This window comes from Dasypus novemcinctus, chromosome 30 (assembly GCF_030445035.2).
Source record: "Dasypus novemcinctus isolate mDasNov1 chromosome 30, mDasNov1.1.hap2, whole genome shotgun sequence".
NCBI lineage: Eukaryota > Metazoa > Chordata > Mammalia > Cingulata > Dasypodidae > Dasypus > Dasypus novemcinctus.
In genome coordinates, this window is record NC_080702.1 from 24,020,857 (window position 1) to 24,042,868 (window position 22,012).

Below are 22,012 nucleotides of genomic sequence, written 5' to 3' on the forward strand. Positions count from 1 at the left end.
AGAAGTATCCAGTCATTGTGGAGGACAGTTTGGTGGTTCCTCAAAATACTAATTATAGGTTTGCCATATAAGCCAGCAATTTCACTGCTGGGTATACACAAAAGAACTGAAAACAAGGACATGAACCAATATATGCACACCGATTTTCATAGCAGCATTATTCACTGTTGACAAAAGTTGGAATTAATCCAAATGCCCATCAACAGATGAATGGATACACAAAATGTGGTATATATATATAATGGAATACTACTCAGCTGTAAGAAAGAATAAAGTACTAACACAAGAGATAACATGGATGAATCTTGAGGACCTTATATTGAATGAAGCAAGCCAGGCAATGAAGGACAAATACTACATGGCCTCTTTGATATGAATTAAGCAAATTGAGCCATCTCAGAGAACTAGAATCTGGAAGATAGGCTTACATTATATGGGGGAAGGTGAGAGGGAGGTTGTGAACCAATGCCCACACAGGTGAAATCTATGATATGGAGAAAGTAAGTAGTTGTGCAGTGAAGGGATGTATCAGGGGTATAGGAATACTATTGGGTTGGGCTGTGTAGGCTTGACAGGGGTTAGGGATGTTAGGATGGGTTGGATCCTCCATGGAATTGGGGGGAGTGTATGGGGTGAGCAGATGAACGCAGGGGATTGGCATGTACATGGCTCAAACTATGATGTTTAGAAAACACTTTAGAAAATATAATATGGAGGGGTTATTGGTTTAAGGTGTTTGATGGGGCTCATTTGGCACAGAGTGCACCTGGGGCAGGCTTGTAGGGAACGTGTGAGTCCTCATCTTGTAGTAATATATTATATGAGTGGATGGAGACCCATACAATGAGAGGGAAAGTGTTGTACCCCATCCTGGGGAGGCCCAATGATCTCAGAAAGATGGAAGAGTGTCTAATGAGAGCATGAGTACTTCTTTTTGGGGAAGGCAAAAGAGTTTGTCAAGCCCTCAGCATTGTTGCATATATATATAAGTCTTGTCCTTCAAGCAGTGAAGCTTTTTTGTCACTGTGGGCTCCAAGAGGAGGCGGAAAGGGGAATAGATGGAAGAGGTAGTAATTGGGGGGCAATGGAAGTGTTCTGCGTGATCATGAAATGATGGGTATAGGCCATGTTAAATTTCACCAAAATGTGATCTGTCTAAAATGTAAACCATAATGTAAACTACTGACCATGGTTCATAGCTGTGTTTCAATACTTGCACATCAGTTGTAGCAAATGTACCACCCATATGTAAAAAGATCATTGTTTGGGACAGCGGAAACAGGGAGGATGTTGAGTATATGGGAGTCCCCTATATTCTGTATGTGACTTTACTGTGATTTAAAATTTCTTTGAAGACATAATGAACAAATTAAAAAAAAAGAGATAAGATATTGAGGAAGAAATGGAAGAGATTGCCTTGCCAGTGTATGCACAGGTCAACACATATTACAGTGATGAAAGACAAATGTCAAAAGAAAAGTTTTTAAATAATATTTTTCATTTTTCATACTCCATTTTTTTATGTTTAGTTTTTCTAAATTATCATGTATTTTATTTCTGATGTTTAAACCTATCATTACTGTTTCATTTTCCTATTAATTGAATTGACAATATATTAAGTTTCATTTTTGAAGAAATTTTGGATCACAGAAGGGTTCAACTATGGCAAGGGAGGAGCATTGGTGTGGGGTATCATTGATGGGGTATGCATGGGAGGGAGTTCACCTGGGCATGCATATAGGATATATAGATATGTTTGGATGTTAATTGGGTATTGACACAGTGGTTAGAGATTCACATGACAACTGAGTGAACGCTGGGTTCTCATCCTGGAGAACTCTGCTGCATTGCACAATGGAACAGCAACAATCCCCCAAGTGCAAGGACAATGACCAGGAAGAAGGATGGTCCAATATTGGGATCTTGATACTGATGACCTTGCTTCAGAGCATGTTGCACCTGAAATTTTAACTTGGCCTAGTACTGCAGGATGCCTAAGTGTTACCTCCTGAGAACCTTCTTGCTGCTCAAATATGGCCACTCTCTAAGCCAAATTCAGCATATAAATGCATTACCTTCAATGCAGCATGGGACGTGAATCCCAGGCATGAACATCCCTGACATTGAGGGATTATTACCAAGCACCAGTTGGTGATGCAACTAGAAAAAGACCTTGAATAAAGGGGAGAATGGTAAAGAAAAATGTGTTTATATTGCCAAGAGACTTCAAAATGAGTCAGGAGGTCATCAGAGGGTTCATACTTATGCACACTCAGCAGGATCCAAGAGACAGACAAAGTACATTCAACGCCAGGTAGCGGTGCTCCTGAGGGCCTTGGAGACCCTCATATCCTATGGTCATGAGAGATGGCTCTGGTGTTTGGTGGCTTGCCAATGGGCCCTATTTTGTCGAATTTGTGCTCCTGAGTGTGATGCAGTTGGACTCAGATGTGACAAAGCTATACATGCTTCTTCTGTCCCTTTTACCATCCTGTGGTTGGTGCTGTTGTTGGTGTGTGCCCAGGACACTTGATTCACTGTGCTTTCCATGTGCTAGCTCGGCCCTGAACCTCAGTGGTGTTGCAGGACCTACTCTCCAGTTTGTGGACTTACCCAGGTAAGCTGACAGGGAGGTGAGAATGGAAAATCACCACACATAGGAACCAAGAGAGTCTACAACTGTGGGCATGAGAGTTGATCCACCAGCCATGTGGGAATGAAGCCCCCTCTCAATTGAGTGGTGCAGGGGGCATTTCCACCCTTGCATACTCAGGATGGAGGAATAAAATAAGGATTAGAGTGGACTTACTGGAATTCTACTAAAGAATTATTTTGACTCTAGTAATGGAATAAATTGTATCACTGATGTGGAGATAATGGCCATGAGAGTTGCTGAAGGCAGGGAGAGGGAAAAGATGTTTTTTGGCAGCATTTTTGGGACTTGGTTTGTCCTGAATGATGTTGCGGGGACAGATGCAGGATATTTTATAGCCTAACATAACCCACTGAATGGACTGAGAGAGAGTGTAAACGACAATGTACACTATAATGCATGCTTTGAAGCAGTGCTCCAAACTGTATTAATCAAATTCAATGAATGTGCCACACTAATGAAAGAAGTTACTGATTTGGGAAGAGTGTGTTGTGTGGAGAGTTGGGCATATGGGATCCTCCTATATTTTTAATGGAACTTTTTGTGTGATCTATGTATCTTTTAAGAATAAATAAACTATATTAAATAAGTATAAAAAATCTTTTCATGATACTCCACTGTCTGTATTGTTCAAAAGTCTTTAGACATGCCCAAGAAAAGTTGCATTTCCTGGTCTTTGTGTATGTACCTTGTATCCTTGACTGAGTTTTCTCCACCATCCCCAGTAATTATATTTGAACTCTGATAGAATCATGTGTTTACTCAACCCAGAAGGTAGTGTGCTCTCTGCTCCCTTACCTGCACACACTAGGCTCTCATTGACCTATCTATTCCATTCGTTACCACTGACCTCAACTCCATTAGCACTTCTTCAGGACATCTATGACCTCATATATAAGACAAATTCCTCTAGTGCATATTCTTATTGCACCAAGTTCCCTCTTCATGATGCCCATTAGAATATTAATTTGGCATTTATTCTGTACATGTAACTGTACAATGTTTCATAATAGAAACCTCAAAGCAAGTTCAAACCCAAAATATTTTTTCCAGAAATGTTTCTCAGACACCAAAAACATATTTGATACTTTATTTCTATATGCACAAGGAATCACTGAATTTGACAAAATGAGGCAGATGAATGAACTCAGAGTCCCCTTCCTCACATAGCACAAGCTGGCAAATCTTTACCTCCATTTAGCCTAACAACTATCTCGATGTTGAGAAACTTACATTTAGAATTTTTCAAGTAAATAAATATATTTTAGTTGCCATTCAACACTATTTTGGACATCAATAAGCATTTCATTAATGGTGAATTTTGATTTTGCTATAATAATTTTAAAACTCAATTTTAGGATATTATTGGAATTTGAATGTTCAAAAAGACAAAAATAAATAGCACTCACCATTCTTTTTTATTACATCCTCTGAATAAAGAGAAATAAAAGATAAAAACAAAATTATGTTAAAAAATGTCACTGTAAGTTTCCTGCCAATAATTTAGACCAGATAATATATATTTTTATAAAAACAAGAAAATGAGCTATAAAAACCTCTTTCAAATTAACGATTATCAATATAATTTCACATACACACTAAGCAATGGCCAATTTCATGATGAATTCTAAAAAAATACTCCTGCTTATAATATGAACGTAACAGTGTAAGGGACCCAGGTCCCCTAAGTCCTCAGCACATAGGCAGCTGCATGACCTAAACATAAGATAATGTTTAATAACACTCCCCAGAAGGGAAAGAATGAAGAGATGATACCACAAACTATAATCTTCCCAAAGCCGTTAATGTTGTTTGTAAACATCCTGCCTAGGAATGCTGTAAAACATTTCCACACACGGCATGTAATCTTTATGTGACCCTAATAGATACTCTGTTCTCCTATCCTATGGAATATCCTTGTTCTGAAACCACTTATAAATCACCTCTCATTTTCTCATCTCTTTGTGCAGCACTAACTTCTTTCTTTGGCCTCCCACTGTCAAAGTCATTTCCCATTCTGCAAGTCATCAATAAAGCTTATGCCTGACTAAATGTCAGGTAAGTTCTTTGGTCTCATGTCCTCACCACTTTGTGCCCTTCTGGAATTGGGTTGTAGCAACTGGTGAGCCATGGGCCGGGAGACAGAATGACCATGGGCAGTTGTGGGCATGTGCTCAGGCAAGGGAGAATCCACAGGGGAAATCCTGGGTTGGCTTGTAATGTCCATGTGGGGAGGGGTGGCAACCCACTTGGGCAGGCAGGGAGTCGCCTACTTACTTGACAGTTGTGAAACTTCATATGAGTACATGGATGCTTCAGAAACCCTGATATGAGCAGCAGTTAACTAGCTAAGGGAAAAAATCTGGAGCAGTCTGCAAACCCACTGCTGACACCCTTCATGGTGTATCACATTAGTAGTTGTAGAGTGTGCAATGGGCAGTTCTACAGTGTCATTTCAGAACCGAAAAAAAAGTGAGGGGATGCTTCTTCTTCCCCATGTATTTAGAAAACCAAATGTTATGTGCACCATGGTTTCAGTCTCCATGCCCTGGTCAGTTTTGTTTTGGGTGGACTGTGAAATCTGAAGGTCAAAATATTTTTGGTTCAGTAACATTGGTCTGTGGAGAGTGGACCAAGTAAAAATGATTCTAAAAGGTAGTGTAAATTTAGTTCATAACCATGTCCTGGACACAGGCTAAATTGTGTTATTTATTTTCTCTAAAGAATTGTCTTCCTTCCTTAAAGGGAATTATGAGGTAAATAGAAAATACTAAATTAAAACTTAGCACATTTCTTTGAGAGTTCAGCTGATTAAAAATATAAAATTAGCAGAAAATAGCGAAAATAGATCTGCAACTAACATAAAAAAATCCTTTCATAGCTCTTCATGTACAAGTGAATGATTTTTGGTTTCATGACAAAGAATATTTTATGATTTTTTAGAACCATGCTGTATCTAGGTCAATATAACTACAAAAAACATGTGGAGTAGAATAATTAATTCTGATGATAAATTATATTTACTACATGTTAATTTAAATTTCCAATTTATAAAATCACACAAAGACCTGACTGAGGGAAAACTATATCATTAGAGTTGATTCATTTTATTTTCATGGTGTCCTGAAATTTGCCTCAACCATCTTCTCTTTTCCAGGTTCAATAACTAAAACCATAAGAGCTATTATTACTACTACTAATACCACCACTATAAATAACCCAATATGTGTCAATATTTTTACATATATGTACTTTTTAAAACTGAGTAAAAGATAATGTCATTAGTACCATTATTATATAAATAAAAAAAAAGCCTCAGGAGTTTAAAAATCTTTTGCAAGCTCATGAGGCTTGTAAGCAATAGAGCTGGAATTCAAACCCAGACAACTGACTCTAGAAACTACACTTCTAAAAAATTGATCTAATAATCACTTATTTTTCTCTGCATTGAGATAAACCAAAATGTACGAAGGAATGATTGAGTGAATGAGTAAATCATTGAAGGGATGAACAAATAAATAATATAAATAAATAGATAGATAGATAGATAAATAAATAAATAAATAATAAAATCTTAGAACAGTGTCAGGATTTGAGGAGATCCAGATATCAATGAGCAGATGGAAGGAATTACCATGTCTGCAGATAAAACCCTTCCCACTTTTGGGGATGGGAGCTACCCATCATCATCATTTTGTTGGTTGCCTAGGGCAAGCTCCAAGAATTAGAGCATAGGATTGTTCACCTCTACCAACTATGCCACACTGATTTAAGAGGTCACCAATAAGTGTAACAGTTTGTGTGTGTAAGGGACAGGGGTTATATGGGATTTCCCTATATTTTTGTGTATTTTTTAATATAAAAATAAAATTTCTCTAAAATTAAAGTTAAATAAATAAATGAGGAGGTGTTACATGGGAGTTCATTCTTCACTGGAAAAATTTCATTAAATAGACTAAGGGTTTTGCATAGTAAGTAAAGAATAAAAACAATTTGTGAGTTTGAAGAACAAATTTTGAATATTAAATACATTAATATGAATTGAATTTTCAGACCTATTTATTTATATGTGTATATCCCAAGAGGGTTCCATTTAAATTTTCTCTCTGCAAACTTTTAACTGTAATCTTCTAATCCCTTCTTTACACTCAATATGTATAACATTTTAAAAAATAAATCTATTCATGATTCTCATTTGCCTGCAATGTTCAAAGCTTTTAGTATGCCCAAAGAAATGTATCATTTAACTGGTGTTTGCCTAAGTATGTTGTAGTCTTGAATGGATTTTCTGCACCTGAATCCCCTGGTCAAAATATGTCAACCTCGATAGAATCATGGGTTTGCACAATCCAGAGTGCCGTTTGCTCTCTGCTCTCTGCACTGCACTTGCTGGCTCTCATTGACTTACCTATTCCATTATTTAACACTGATCTCAACTCCATTAGCACTTCTTCAGGAAAGCTTTGACCTCATATGTAGACCAAATCCTTTTAATATATATTCTTATTGCACCAAGCTCCTTGTTGATGGCACTCATTACAATACTAATTTGGCATTTATTCTGTACATGTAATTGAACATCTATTTCATAATTAAAACCTTAATGTAATTTTGAATCCAATCTCTTTTTTTCTTATTCCATTCTTGTTTTTTAAGCACCAACCACATGTTTCTACATGCACAAGAAATCATTGAACTTATCTGAATGAGGCAGATGAAAGAAATCAGAGTCCCAGTCCTCATACTGCACAAGCTGGCACGCCTTAACCTTCATTTAAGGCTAACAACTATGTCCATGCTGAAAAACTTACATTTGAAATTTTACAAGTAGACAAAAGGTATTTTAGTTACCTCTCAAAACTACTTTAGAACATTAATAAGCATTACATTACCTGTGAGTTTTGATTTTGCTAAATTTAAAGCTCAATTATGATATATCTTATTGCATTTTGAAGGTTCAATTACCAAGATAAATAAAATTAACACTCACCATTCTTTTGCTTTATTTTCTCTGAATAAAGAGAAATAAAAAATCAAAGCAAAATTATGTTAGGAAGTGTCCCCATATACTACCTGCTCATAATCCATATCAGGTGTTTTTATAAAAACAAGAAAATAAGCTATAAATACCTCTTTAAAATTAAAGGTTGTCAATAAAATTTCACATACATAGTAAGCAACGGCCAATTTCATGATGAATTGTAAGAAAAGCTCCTGCTCACAATATGAATATAATAGTGTGGGTAACCAAGGTCCCTGTAAGTCCTCAACACACTGGTGCCTGCATGACCTACACATTAGTTAAAGGTTGATAACACTACCCAGAATAGAAAGAATGAATAGATGGTATCAGAAACTATAGTATTCCCCAAGCTGTTAGTGTCCTTTCTAAACATCCTTCCTAGAAGTAGAATAAATATCTCCATAGCCCAGGTGTAAGTTTCTTGTGACACTAACAGGAACTCTGTTCTCCTACCGTATGGAATATCCTTGTTCTTAAAGCACTTATAAATCACTTCACATTTTCTCATCTTTTTTTTAGGGCACTACTACACTTATTCTTTGGTCTGCCACTGTCAAGGATTCTTCCCTGTCCACAAGTCCCAATAAAGCCTAAACCTGACTAAATTCCAGGTGTGTTCTTTGGTCTCATGGTCTCACCATCTTATTCCCTTCAGGAATTACATTTTAACAAATGGTGAGCCAGGAATAAAGGGACAGAATAACAATGGACAGTGTGGGCATGTGCTCAGGCAAAGGAGAATCCATAGGGGAAATCCTAGGTTGGCTTGTAATGTCCATGTGGGGAAGGAAGGCTGACTTCTTGGCAGCTGGGGGTCACTGAGAGAAAATGGCTTGAGAGTTGTGGATCTCCATGTGAGTATGGGGATGCCCCCAAACCCCTGATGGCAGTAATAATTAACTAAGATAGGAAAAACATTCTGGAAGCAACTCTGCAAACCCACTACTGATACCCTTTCTGGTTTATCACATGTGAGGAGTGGTATTGTGCGCAATGGGGCAGTTCTCCAGTGTTACTTCAGAGACAATAAGGGGAGGCTTCCCCTTCCCCATGTACTGGGAAGACCAGATGGTACGTGCACTTTGGTATCTGTCTCCATGCCCTGGTCAGTTTTGTTTCACATGGAGTGTGGACTTTGAAGGTCAAAATATTTTTGTTCCATTAACAGTGGTGTGTGAAGAATGCACCAAGGAAAAATGATTCAAAAGAGTAGTGTAAATTTAGTTCATAACCATGTCTTGGACATAGGCTGAATTGTGTTATTTCTTTTCTCTATGGAATTGTCTTCCTTAAAGGGAATTACCAGGTAAATTTAAAAATGAAATTAAAACCTAACACATTCTTTGAGAGTTCAGCTGATTAAAAAAGTTAATGAACATTAGCTGATAATATTGAAAATATTACTGTATCTAATAACAAAAAAATCTTTTTAAATCTCTACATATCTAAGTGAATGATGTTTGGTGCTATTACAGTCAACATTTTATGATTAAGACCAGGCTGTGTCTAGGTCAATGCAACTACAAAAAATATGGGGAGTAGAATAATTCACATGGATGATAACTTTTATTTCCTACATGATAATTTAAATTGTGCAGATTATAAGTTCACAGAAAGCCCTGAATGAAAACTAAATAGTTGAGTTGCTCCATTTCATTTTCATGTGTCCTGAAATTTGCCTCAAACCCATATTTACATTTCCAGGCTCAATAATTAAAACCATGAAAGCAATTATTTCTACTACTAGTATCACTACTGTTGATACCAATATGTGCCAAGGTTCTTAGATATATGAACTTTTTTATATTTAGTATAAAGCTATGTCAAAATTACCATTATTATAGTCCTTTTGAAAAATGTATGCCTTAGGATGTTAAACTTCTCATGCAAAATCATGAAGCTTCTAAGTAATATTTAAACACAGATCATCTGACTCTGAAGCCCAATCTTCTACAAAATTAATCTAATAACCACTTATTTTTCTAAACTAAAATGAATGAAGGAATGAATGAGTAAATGAATGAATGGATGAATAAACACATAATCAATCAAACCATCTTAAAAGGAAACAGAGGCATAGAATGAGAAAGGACCCATATACCACATAGCGGATGGAAGGAATTATCCTCTCTGCAGTTACAAAAACTACCCATGTTTTGTGATGGGAGCTGTCCATCATCAGCATTTTGTTTGTTGTCTAAGGCAAATTCAGAAATCAGAGTAGGAGTTGTTACCTCTACCAAACATAACACACTAATCTGGGATGTCACCAATATGGGTAACTATGTGTGGGTATAAGGGAGGGGAATTATATGGGAATTCCCTATGCTTTCTGTGTAATTTTTCTAAATATAAATCTGAAGTTTCTCTAAAATATAGTTTAAAAATTAACTAAAAATTATTAAAAACATGGAAAAGTGTAACATGGGAGTGCTTTCTTCACTGGAAAATTTTTCATTAAATAGATAACCAATCAAGGAATTTTTATAATGACTAAAGAATAAAAACAATTTGTGAATTTAAAGAACAAATATTGAATATTAAATAAGCTAATAGGAATTGATTTTTTGGACCTCTTTATTTATATGAGTGTATCTCCCAAGGGGAATCCATTTAACTTTTCTCTCTGCAACCTTTTAACTGTGATCATCTAATCCATTCTTTTTTTAAAAGATTTATTTATTTCTTCCCCCTCCCTCCATTGCCTGCTCTCTGTGTCCATTCACAGTGTGTTCTTCTGTGTCTGTTTGTATTCTCATTAGGAATTTCTGGTAACTGATCCTGGGAACTTCCAGAGTAGGAGAGAGGTGATCATTGTCTTGTGCCACTTCAGTTCCCTAGTCTGTTGCATCTCTTATTGTCATTCCTCTGTCTCTTATTGTTGCATCATCTTGCTGCATCAGCTGTCTGTGTGGGCCAGCACTCCTGTGTGGAGCACTCTTTGTGGGCCAGTTCACCACACTGGCCAGCTTGCCTTCACCAGGAGGCCCTGGGTATAAAACCCTTGACCTCCTATATAGTTGATGGGAGCCCAATTGCTTGAGCCACATACATTTCTCTAATGCACTCTTTAACTCAATAAAAATGACATTATAAATATAAATCTATTCATGATGCTCTTTTGTCTGAAGTGTTCAGGACCCTTAGTGTGCCCAAAGAAAGGTTGTATTTTGTGGTTTTTATCTACACACCTTCGAATCTTGACTATGTTTCTGCACCAGAATCCCCTGGTCAATCAATATGTGTCAACCCTGATAGAATCATGTGTTTGCTCAGCCCAGAGTGTAGTGTGCTCTCTGCTCCCTGCGTTGCACATGCTGGGCTCTCATTGACCTATCTATTCCATTCTTTACCGCTGATCTCAACTCTATTAGCCTTTCTTCAGGAAATCTATGACCTCATGTGTACCCCAAATGCCTCTAGTATATATTCTTATTGCACCAAGTTCCCTCTTCATTGAACTCATTTGAATATTAATTTGACATTTATTCTGTATATGTAACTGTACATTTATCCCATAATAGAAAACTCAATTCAACTTACAATCCATTCTCTTTCTTTTTTTATTTTTCCGTTATTGTTTTTTAAGGACAAATCACATGTTAATTCATTACTATATGCATAAAAAATCACTGAAATTATCTGAGTGAGACTGAAAAGAACTCAGAGACCCAGAATCACATAGCACAAACTGGTACATCTTAACCTCCATTTACTGTATCAATTATCTCATGATGAGTAACTTACACTTAGAATTTAAAATGTGGACAAAAGATATGTTAGTTGACTCTCAGCAATATTTTAGAACATCAATATGCATTTAATTACCTGAGTTTTGATTTTGCTACAATAATTTCAAAACAAAATGCTGGGATATTATTGGATTTTAAAGGTTCAATTACTGTTGAAGTCAAAAATAGATCTTACTCACCATTTATTTTCATTATTTTCTCTGAATAAAGAGAAAAAAAAAGATAAAAACAAAATCATGTTAGAAAGTGTCCCCATATGCTACCTGCTGATAATCTTGTCCAGATGTTATATTTTTATAAAAATAAGAAAATGAGCTTAAATATCCCTTTTAAAAAATTGTCAATATCATTCCATACATAGTAAGCAATGGCCAATTTCATGCTGAATTGTAAGAAAAATTCATGCTTACTATATGAATGCAAGAGTGTGAGTTCCCCAGGTCCCTCTATAACCTCAGCACATAGGTGCCAGCATGAACTAGACATAAGTTAAAGGTTAATAATCCTTCCAAGAAAGTATGATAAAGTATGAGTATATTTTATAATGGTATATCATTCCATGAATGCATAGATGGTAGATGAAGCATAAATAAAGCTGTTAGTGTCCTTTGTAAACATCATTCCTAGGAGAAGAATAAAAACATCTCCAAACCCATGTGTAAACTTCATGTGACCCTAAACAGGAACTCTGTTCTTCCTCTGCTATGGAATGTCCTTGTGTTAAAACCATTTTTGAATCACCTCTCATTTTTTTCACTTCTTTGTGGAGCACTATCTTCACTTATACCTTGACTTGCCACTACCAAAGTTTCTTCCTTGTCTGCCAGTCTCAATAAAGCTTATGCCTGGTTAACTGTCAGGTGTGTTTTTTGGTCCCATGGACTCACAACCTTGTGACTTTCAGAAGTTGAGTTGTAACAACTGGTGAGCCTTAAGCCAAGAGAGAGGAGGACTACTGGCTGTTATGGATATTTGCTCAAGCAAAGGAGAATCCATAGGGGAAGTCCTCATTTGACTTGTAATGTCCATGTGAGGAGGGGTGGCTGCCCTCATGGGCAGGTGAGGACCACTGAGAGAATATGGAGTCACCTACTTGCTTGATAGTTGTGAAACTCCACATGAGTACAGGAATGTCCCCAAAACCCTAGTGGGAGTAGCAGTTAAATATGATAGGGAAAACAATCTGGAAGCTAGTCTGAAAATCCCTTTTTGGTATAACACATTTTAGGAGTAGTAGTGTGCACAATGGGGCATTTCTCTGGTTTCATTTGATAGCCAATAAAGAGAGGCTTCCCCTTCCGCATATATTGGAAACACCAAATGGTGATGTGCAGTTTGTTTTCTGTCTCCATGCCCTGACCAATTTTATTTAGAATTGGAATGGGGGCTTTGAAGGGCAAAATATTTTTGTTCCATTAAGATTGGTATGTGGAGTCTGGCCAAGTAAACCTGACTCATTAGGGTAAATATTTGTTCCTTAAGCAATTCCTGGAAAGAAGCCTGATTTTGTTATTAATTTTCTCTATGGAATTGTCTTCCTTAAGTGAATTGTGAGGAATACTAAATTAAAACTTAGCACATTTTTTGAGAGTACAGCTGATTAAAAATAAATGAAAATTAGCAGATAATAGCCAAAATAGAACTGTAAATAATACCAAAAATTCCTCTCATAGCTCTAGTTGAACAAGTTCCTGATTTTTGCTGTTATGGAAATCAAATTTAAGATTAGTTAGGGTCCAGGCTCTTTCCAGGAAAATAGAACTACAAAAATCTTGTGTATTAGAATAATTCACTCTGATGATAAATTATATTTCCTACATAATAAGTCAAATTATCTTATTTATAAATTAACAGAAAGAACTGAAATAAAACTAAATAAGTGAGTTGCTCTATTTTGTTTCCATAGTGTCCTGAATATTGTCATAAAATCACCTTGTCTTTGCCAGGTGCAATAACTAAAATCATGAAACCTATTATTAATACTACTACTACCACTATAATTAATAACCAACATATGTCATGATTTTTAGATATATGGACTTTTTAATACCAATTATAACACTATGTTATAAGTATCAATATTATATATTTTTAATTAAAATAAACATGCCTTAGGAGATTAAAAATCTTTTGCAAAATCATGACACTTCAAAGTAATATGCCTGGAATTGAAATCCAGACAATCTGACTTTCGACATACTCTTCCAAAATAATTAATTTAATAATCACTTACTTCTCTCTGCCTTGAAAAAAAAAACAAAGTAAGTGAGGGAATGAATGAGTTTATGCATGAATGAATGGACGGATGAATAAATGAAAGAAGGGGTGAATAAATTCATGAAAGAAGGAAGGGATGGATGAATGAATAAATAATTACTACATAAATAAACCTTAAAAGAAAACAGAGAGTACCAGGATGAGAGGGGACCCAGATACCAAAGAGCAAATGGAAGGAATTATCCTGTCTGCATCTACAAGCACTCTCTGTTGGTGGAAGGGCACTGTTCATATCGATCATTTTGTTGCTTGTCTAATGCAAGATCAAAGAACTGGACAGTAGGAATTATCGCATGTATCAAATATATCACAGTAATTTAGGAATTCACTAATACATATTACAGTCTGTAGGTGTAAAGGAGATGACTTTATGGGAATTCCCAATATATTTTGTGTATATTTTCTCAAATATAAATCTAAAATTTCCCTCAAAATGAAGTTTAAATATTAAATAAATAATTAAATAAATGAAGAAATGTTACATGGAAGTTCTTTCTTCACTGTAAACATTTTCATTTAATAGAAAACCAAATGATCCTAGCAATGGAAGAAATTTTATTGTTGATGTGGAGACAGTGGTCATGGGAGTAGCTGAGGGCAGAGAGAGGGATGAAGAGGTGTGATACAGGGGCATTTCCGGGACTTGGAGATGTCCTGAATGGTATTTTATGGACAGATGCAGGACATTATATATCCCGCCATGACCCACTGAAAGGACAAGGGGAGAATATAAATTACAACATAAACTATAATCCATGCTGGTGTAGCAGGGCTCCAAACATTTTCATCAAATGCAATGAAGGTGCCACAATAATAAAAGAGTTTGTTGTTGTGGGAGGAATAGGGAGGGGTGGGTAGTGTCATATATTGGAGTCTCTTATATTTAATGTAACATTTTGTGAGATCTGTTTATTGTTTAAAAAAGACACAATAATTTTTTTAAAAAAAATAGACAACCGATCTGAGATTTGCATAATGTTTAAAGAATAAAACAATTTGTGAAAGGAAGAAAAAATATTGAATACTAAATAAGTTGATATGAATTGACTTTTTTTATTTATATGAATGACTGCATCTCCCAAGCAGATTCCATTTAACTTTTCTCTCTGTAACCATTTCACTTTAATCATCTAGTCAATTCTTCACACTCAATAGAAATGACATTTTAAAATATAAATCTATTAATGATGCTCCTTTGCCTGCAATCTTCAAAACTCTTAGCATGTCCAATGAAAGGAACTATTTTCTTTGTTTTGCGTATGTAACATATATTCTTGACTGTGCTTTTTTGCAACCAAAGCCTTTGGTCAAAATGTGCCAACCCTCACATAATAATCATGAGTTTGTTCAACTGAAAGTCCAGTGTGCTTTCTTTCCCTGCTCTGCACATGCTTGGCTCTCCTTAACCTATCCATTCCATTCATCACCGCTGATCTCAACTCTGTTAGAACTTCTCCAGGAAAAGTATAACCTCATACATAGGCCAAATACCTCTATCATATATTCTTTTTTTTTTAAGATTTATTTTTATTTATTTCTCTCCCCTCACCCCCCCCCCACTGTTGTCTGCTCTCTGTGTCCATTCGCTCTATCCATTGAGCCAAGTCCACTAGCATATATTCTTATTGCACCAAGTTCCCTCTTGATTGAAATTACTAGAATATTAATTTGGCATTTATTCTGTACATGCAATTGTACATCTATACCCTAATAGAAATCTCAATGTATTGGGATCCCTTCTCTTTTTTTTTTTTCTTTTTCCAGTACTATTTCCCAAGCACTAAAAACATATTAGAGAGATTATTTCTATATACACAAGGAATCACTAAACTTGTCAAAATGAGGTAGGCATAACATCTCAGAGGCCCGGTCCTCATATACCTCAATATGACACATCTTAACCTATATTTAACCTACCAACTATTTCCATGAGCAGAAATTTATATTTACAATTTTAAAAATAGGCAAAAGATATTGTAGTTGCCTCTAAACACTATTTATGACATCAGTAAGAATTTCATTAACTCTGAGTTTAGATTTCACTTTAATTTTAAAGAAATAATTTTAATTTTTTTAATTTAATAATTTTAAAACTCAACTTTCTGATATCATTGCATTTTGAAGGTTCAAATTCTAAGGCAAAAATAAATATCACTCACCATTCTTTTTTACTCTTTCCTCTGAATAAAGAAAAGAAAAAGATTTTTAAAAATTATGTTAGAATGTGACTCCATATACTACTTGCAGATAATTGAGACCAGATCTTATATATTTTAATAAAATAAGAAAATCAGCCATAAATATCTCTTTAAAAAATAATAGATGTCAATACATTCATACACATAATAAGCAATGACCAATTTTGTGAAAAACTGTAAGAAATTTTGCTGCTTACATTATTAATGTAATTGTGAGGGTCCCCAAGGTCCCTCTAACTCCTCAGCACTTTGGTGCCCACATGATGTAGACATAAATTAAAGTTAAATAATCCTCACCAGAAAGGTAAGAATGCATAAATTATATCATGAAATATAATCTGTTAAATGCATCTTTAAATATTCTTCCTTGGAGCACAGTAAAAGCATCTCTCCCCACCCAATTTGTGAGCTTCATGTGACCCTACAAGGAACTCTGTTCTTCTTCTATGGAATGTCCTTGTTCTGAAACTACTTATATACATCTTTCATTTTCTCATCGCTTTGTGGAGCACTAAATTACTTATTCTTGGCCTGATACTGTCAAAGATTCTTTCCTGTTCACAAGTCCAAATAAACCTTATGCTTGATTAAATGCCAGGTGGGTTCTTCAGTCTCATGGAGTCACCATTTCATGCCCTTCAAGAATTGGATATAACAAACGGTGAGCCATAAGCCAAGATGCAGAATGTGCACTGGACATTGTAGGCATGTGCTCAGGCAAAGGAAAATACATAGGGGAAATCCATAGTTGATTCATGATGTGCATGAGGGGATGCCATTTGGGGCAGATGAGAGCCTACTGAAAGAATATGAAGTGAATTATTTGATTGATTTTTGTAGAAATCCACATGAATACGGGTATACCCGAAAAACCCTGATGTAAGTAGCAGTTAAATGAAATAGGGAAAACAATCTGGAAGCATTGCTGCAAACCAACTAATGATTCCTTTTTTGATGTATCCTATTTTAGGGGTAGTAGTATGTGCAATGGGATGGTTCTCTAGGGTCATTTATGATCCAGTAAAGGGAGGTTTCCCCTTCCCCAGATATTGGATATACCAAATGGTATGTGCACTTGGTTTCTGTCTCCAGTCCGGTGTCAACTTTATTTAGAGTCGGAGTGTGGGCTCTGAAGGGCAAGATATTTTTTTTCAAGTAGCATTACTGTGTGGATTCTGAATAAATAAAACTGATTCATCAGGGCAGTGTATATTTATCCCTTCAACATGCCCTGGACAGGAGTTAAAATGTCTTATTAATTTTCTCCCTGTAATTGCTTTCCTTAAAGTGAATTATGAGGTTAATATATAATACTAAATAAAAACCTAGCAAATTTTTGAAATTTCAACTGATTAAAAAATTAAATAAAATGTCGCAGATAATTGTGAAAAGAGAATTTTAAATATATCAAAAATTCCATTCATAACTCTATTTGAAAAAGTTCATGATTTTTGTTGTTATGGAAATCAACATTTTATGATTAGTTAGGGAACAGGCTATAACTTACAACACTTAAGTACCAAAAACATGTGCAGTGGAATAATTCACTGTGATGATGAATTATATTCTGTACATGATAATTTAAATTGTCCAATTTATAAATTCACAGGAAGAATTGAGTGAAAATTAATAATTGAGTTGTTCTGTTTTGTTTCCATAGTATCTTGAATAAAGTCCCAAAACAATTTTGTCCATGCCAGGTTCAAAAACTAAATCCATGAAAGATTTTTATTTTAATACTAATACTATTACCACTAATAATACAACATATGTCAAGATTTTTAGATATGTGAACTTTTTAATACTTAGAAGATTATGTTATAAATATGATGATTATATTATTTTTAAATAAATAAACATGCCTTAGGAAACCAAAAATTCTTTTGCAAAATCATGAAGCTTCTAAGTGATATAGATGGAATATAAATACAGTCCATCTGAATTTAGAACCTCTCCTTCTAAAAAATTATTCTAATAATCTCCTGCTAGTCTCTGCTGTGAAACAAAGCCAAGGAAATAACAGAATGAATGAGTGAGTGAATGAAAGGCTGAATGAATGAATCAACAAATCAATGAATCAATGGATGAATGAAGGGATGAATCAATCAATCAAAAAATAATTACTTCATAAATAAATCTTAAAAGTAAACAGAGAGCACCACTATGAAAGAGGATACAGATACCACTGAACAAATGGAAGGAATTTTCCTGTCTGCATCTTCAAACAGTCTCTGTTTTGGATGATGGGTATTGTGCAGCATCATCATTTTGTGGGTTTTCTATGACAAGCTCAAAAAACGGGAGAGTAGGAATTGTCACATGTACCAAATATACCACAGTAATTCAGGCATTCACTAAACATGTAAGAGTGAGTAGGTGTAAGGGAGGTGGTTCTATGGGAATTCCAAATATATTCTGTGTATATTCTCTTAAATATTAATCTAAAATTTCCCTAAAAATAAAGTTTAAAAATTAAACAAATAATTAAATGAAGAAGTGTTACACAGGAGTTTTTTCTTAACTAGAACAATCTTCATTAAATAGACAACTGAGTAAGGGATTTGCATAATGATGAAAGAATAAAAACAATTTGTGACTTTGAAGAACAAATACTGAATATTAAGCAAGTTATTATGAACTGACTTTTTGGACCCATTTATTTCTATAAATGAGTGAATCTCCCAGGGGGATTGCATTTTACTTTTCTCTCTGTACACAATTCACTGTAATCATGTATTCGATTCTTTACACTCAATAAAAATGACATTTTAAATTTTAAATCTATTCTTGATGCACTTTTGGTATGCAATAGTCAAAACTCTTAGCATGCCAAAAGCAATGCTATATTTTCTGGGTTTTGCCTACGTACTTTATGGTCTTGACTTTTTCTACACTAGAAGCCTCTGGTCAATTTTTGCTCAGCCAACATGGAATCATGTATTTGGTAAATCCAGAGTGCAGGGTGCTCTCTGCTCCCTGCCTTGCACATGTGGGGCTCTCATTGACATACCTACTCCATTCATTAATGTGATCTCAACTTCATTAGTATTTCTTAGGGAAATCTATGACCTCATATATAGGCCAAATCTCCCTAGCGTATATTCGTATATTCTTCGGCACCAAGTTCCTTCTTCAAGGGAATCATTAGACTATTAATTCAGCATTCATTCTACACATACAATTGGACATCTATGCCATAATAGAAACCTCAGTTCATTGAGGATCCTTTCTCTTTTTTTTTCCAGTAATTTTTCTCAAGTACCAAGAACATATTAGAGAGTATATTTTTGCATGCACGTGAATCACTGAACTTGTAAAAATGAGGCAGATGAAAGATCTCAGAGTTCCAGTCCTCATATAGTTCAGACTGGTACATCTTAACACATTTAACCACAAAAACAATCTCAGATGAGAAATTTACACTTTTAATTTTACAAATAGGTAAAGATATTTTAATTGACACTCAACACTTGTATAACATCAAGAAGCATTTCATTTAATTGTGACTTTTGATTTTGCTCTGGTATTTTTAAGCTCATTTTGTAGATATTGTTGGATTTTGAAGGTACAAATGCTGTCTAAAAGAAAAATAAATATCACTCACCATTGTCTGTTTTTAATTCCTCTGCATAAAGATAAATAAGAGGTAAAAACAAAAATGTGTTAGTATGTGTCTCCGTACCCTACTTGCCAATAATCTAGATCAGAAGTTACCTATTTTTATTAAAATAAGATAATCAGCTATAAAAAGCTCTTTAAAACACAATAGTTGTCAATACCATCTCAAATACATATTAAGCAATGGCCAATTCCATGATGAATTGCAAGAAAATTTTCGGCTTACATTTTCAATGTAATATTGAGGTTACCAAGGTCCCTTTAGTTCCTCAGCACTTAGGGGCCATATGACCTAGACATAGGTTAAATTTAATAATCCTCCACAGAAGGATAAGAATGCATAGATGACACCAAAAAGCATAATCTTCCCATTTCTGTTAAAGACCTTCATAAACCTCCTTTCTAAGAGCACATTAAAAACATCTCCAAACCAGTTTCTAAGCTTCATGAGTCCCTACAAGGAACACTCTTCCTATTCCTATGGAATGTTCTTGTTCTGAAGCCACTTATAAATCACATGACATTTTCCATTCTCTTTGTGGATCATTAACATACTTATTCTTTGGACTGCCACTGTCAAAGAATCTTCCCTGTCCACAAGTCCATTAAATCTTATGCCTGACAAAAAACCAGGTGAATGTGTCAATCTCAAGGTCTCACCTTCTCATTCCCTTCAAGAATTGGTTTGTAAATATGAACTAGGAATGAGTTAAGAAAAGCACGTCTACTGGTATAGTGGATATGTGCTCAGGCAAAGGAGAATCCTTAGGGTAAATCAAAGGTTGGCTTGTAATGCCAATGTGGGGAGGCATGGTTGCCTCTTGGACTGGTGAGGACCATTGAGAGAATATGGAGTTACGTACTTGATTGATTTTTGTCAACAGCCACATGAATTTGTGGGTTACCCCCAAACCCTTATGTGATTAGCAGTTAAAAAAGACAAGGAAACCTGTCTGGAAGCATTGCTGCAAACCCACCGCTGATTCTTTTGGGTGTATCCTATCTTAGGTGTAGTAGTGTGTGAAATGGGACAGCTCTCCAGGGTCATTTGTGAGTCTCTAAAGGGAGGTTTCCCTTCTCCACGTATGGGGAAAAAAAAAAGACTTATGTCCACTTTCGTTTCTGTCTCCAGTCCGGTGTCAACTTTATTTAGAGTCGGAGTGTGGGCTCTGAAGGGCAAGATATTTTTTTCAAGTAGCATTACTGTGTGGATTCTGAATAAATAAAACTGATTCATCAGGGCAGTGTATATTTATCCCTTCAACATGCCCTGGACAGGAGTTAAAATGTCTTATTAATTTTCTCCCTGTAATTGCTTTCCTTAAAGTGAATTATGAGGTTAATATATAATACTAAATAAAAACCTAGCAAATTTTTGAAATTTCAACTGATTAAAAAATTAAATAAAATGTCGCAGATAATTGTGAAAAGAGAATTTTAAATATATCAAAAATTCCATTCATAACTCTATTTGAAAAAGTTCATGATTTTTGTTGTTATGGAAATCAACATTTTATGATTAGTTAGGGAACAGGCTAAAACTTACAACACATAAGTACCAAAAACATGTGCAGTGGAATAATTCACTGTGATGATGAATTATATTCCGTACATGATAATTTAAATGTCCAATTTATAAATTCACAAGAAGAATTGAGTGAAAATTAATAACTGAGTTGTTCTGTTTTGTTTCCATAGTATCTTGAATAAAGTCCTAAAACAATTTTGTCCATGTCAGGTTCAAAAACTAAATCCATGAAAGATTTTTATTTTAATACTAATACCATTACCACTAATAATACAACATATGGCAGGATTTTTAGATATGTGAACTTTTTAATACTTAGAAGATTATGTTATAAATATGATGATTATATTATTTTTAAATAAATAAACATGCCTTAGGAAACCAAAAATTCTTTTGCAAAATCATGAAGCTTCTAAGTGATATAGATGGAATATAAATCCAGTCCATCTGAATTTAGAACCTCTCCTTCTAAAAAATTATTCTAATAATCTCCTGCTAGTCTCTGCTTTGAAACAAAGCCAAGGAAATAACAGAATGAATGAGTGAGTGAATGAAAGGCTGAATGAATGAATCAACAAATCAATGAATCAATGGATGAATGAAGGGATGAATCAATCAATCAAAAAATAATTACTTCATAAATAAATCTTAAAAGTAAACAGAGAGCACCACTATGGAAGAGGATACAGATACCACTGAGCAATGGAAGGAATTTTCCTGTCTGCATCTTCAAACAGTCTCTGTTTTGGATGATGGGTATTGTGCAGCATCATCATTTTGTGGGTTTTCTATGACAAGCTCAAAGAACGGGAGAGTAGGAATTGTCACATGTACCAAATATACCACAGTAATTCAGGCATTCACTAAACATGTAAAGTGAGTAGGTGTAAGGGAGGTGGTTCTATGGGAATTCCAAATATATTCTGTGTATATTCTCTTAAATATTAATCTAAAATTTCCCTA

At 35.0% G+C, this 22,012-nt stretch overlaps 1 protein-coding gene across 1 annotated transcript in view; it reads right to left on the reverse strand.

Annotated features, from left to right (window-relative positions):
• Window positions 1-249: 249 nt before the first annotated feature.
• Window positions 250-22,012, reverse strand: part of LOC131276912 (golgin subfamily A member 6-like protein 1) — a 58,202-nt gene continuing 36,439 nt past the window's right edge. The window contains exons 11-16 of the mRNA XM_071212738.1: window positions 19,508-19,528; window positions 15,865-15,885; window positions 11,608-11,628; window positions 7,644-7,664; window positions 4,063-4,083; window positions 250-257 (exon numbers count right to left, since the gene is read on the reverse strand). Coding sequence (XP_071068839.1) covers window positions 250-257; window positions 4,063-4,083; window positions 7,644-7,664; window positions 11,608-11,628; window positions 15,865-15,885; window positions 19,508-19,528 — 113 coding nt within the window. The remainder of the gene's footprint in view (window positions 258-4,062; window positions 4,084-7,643; window positions 7,665-11,607; window positions 11,629-15,864; window positions 15,886-19,507; window positions 19,529-22,012) is intronic.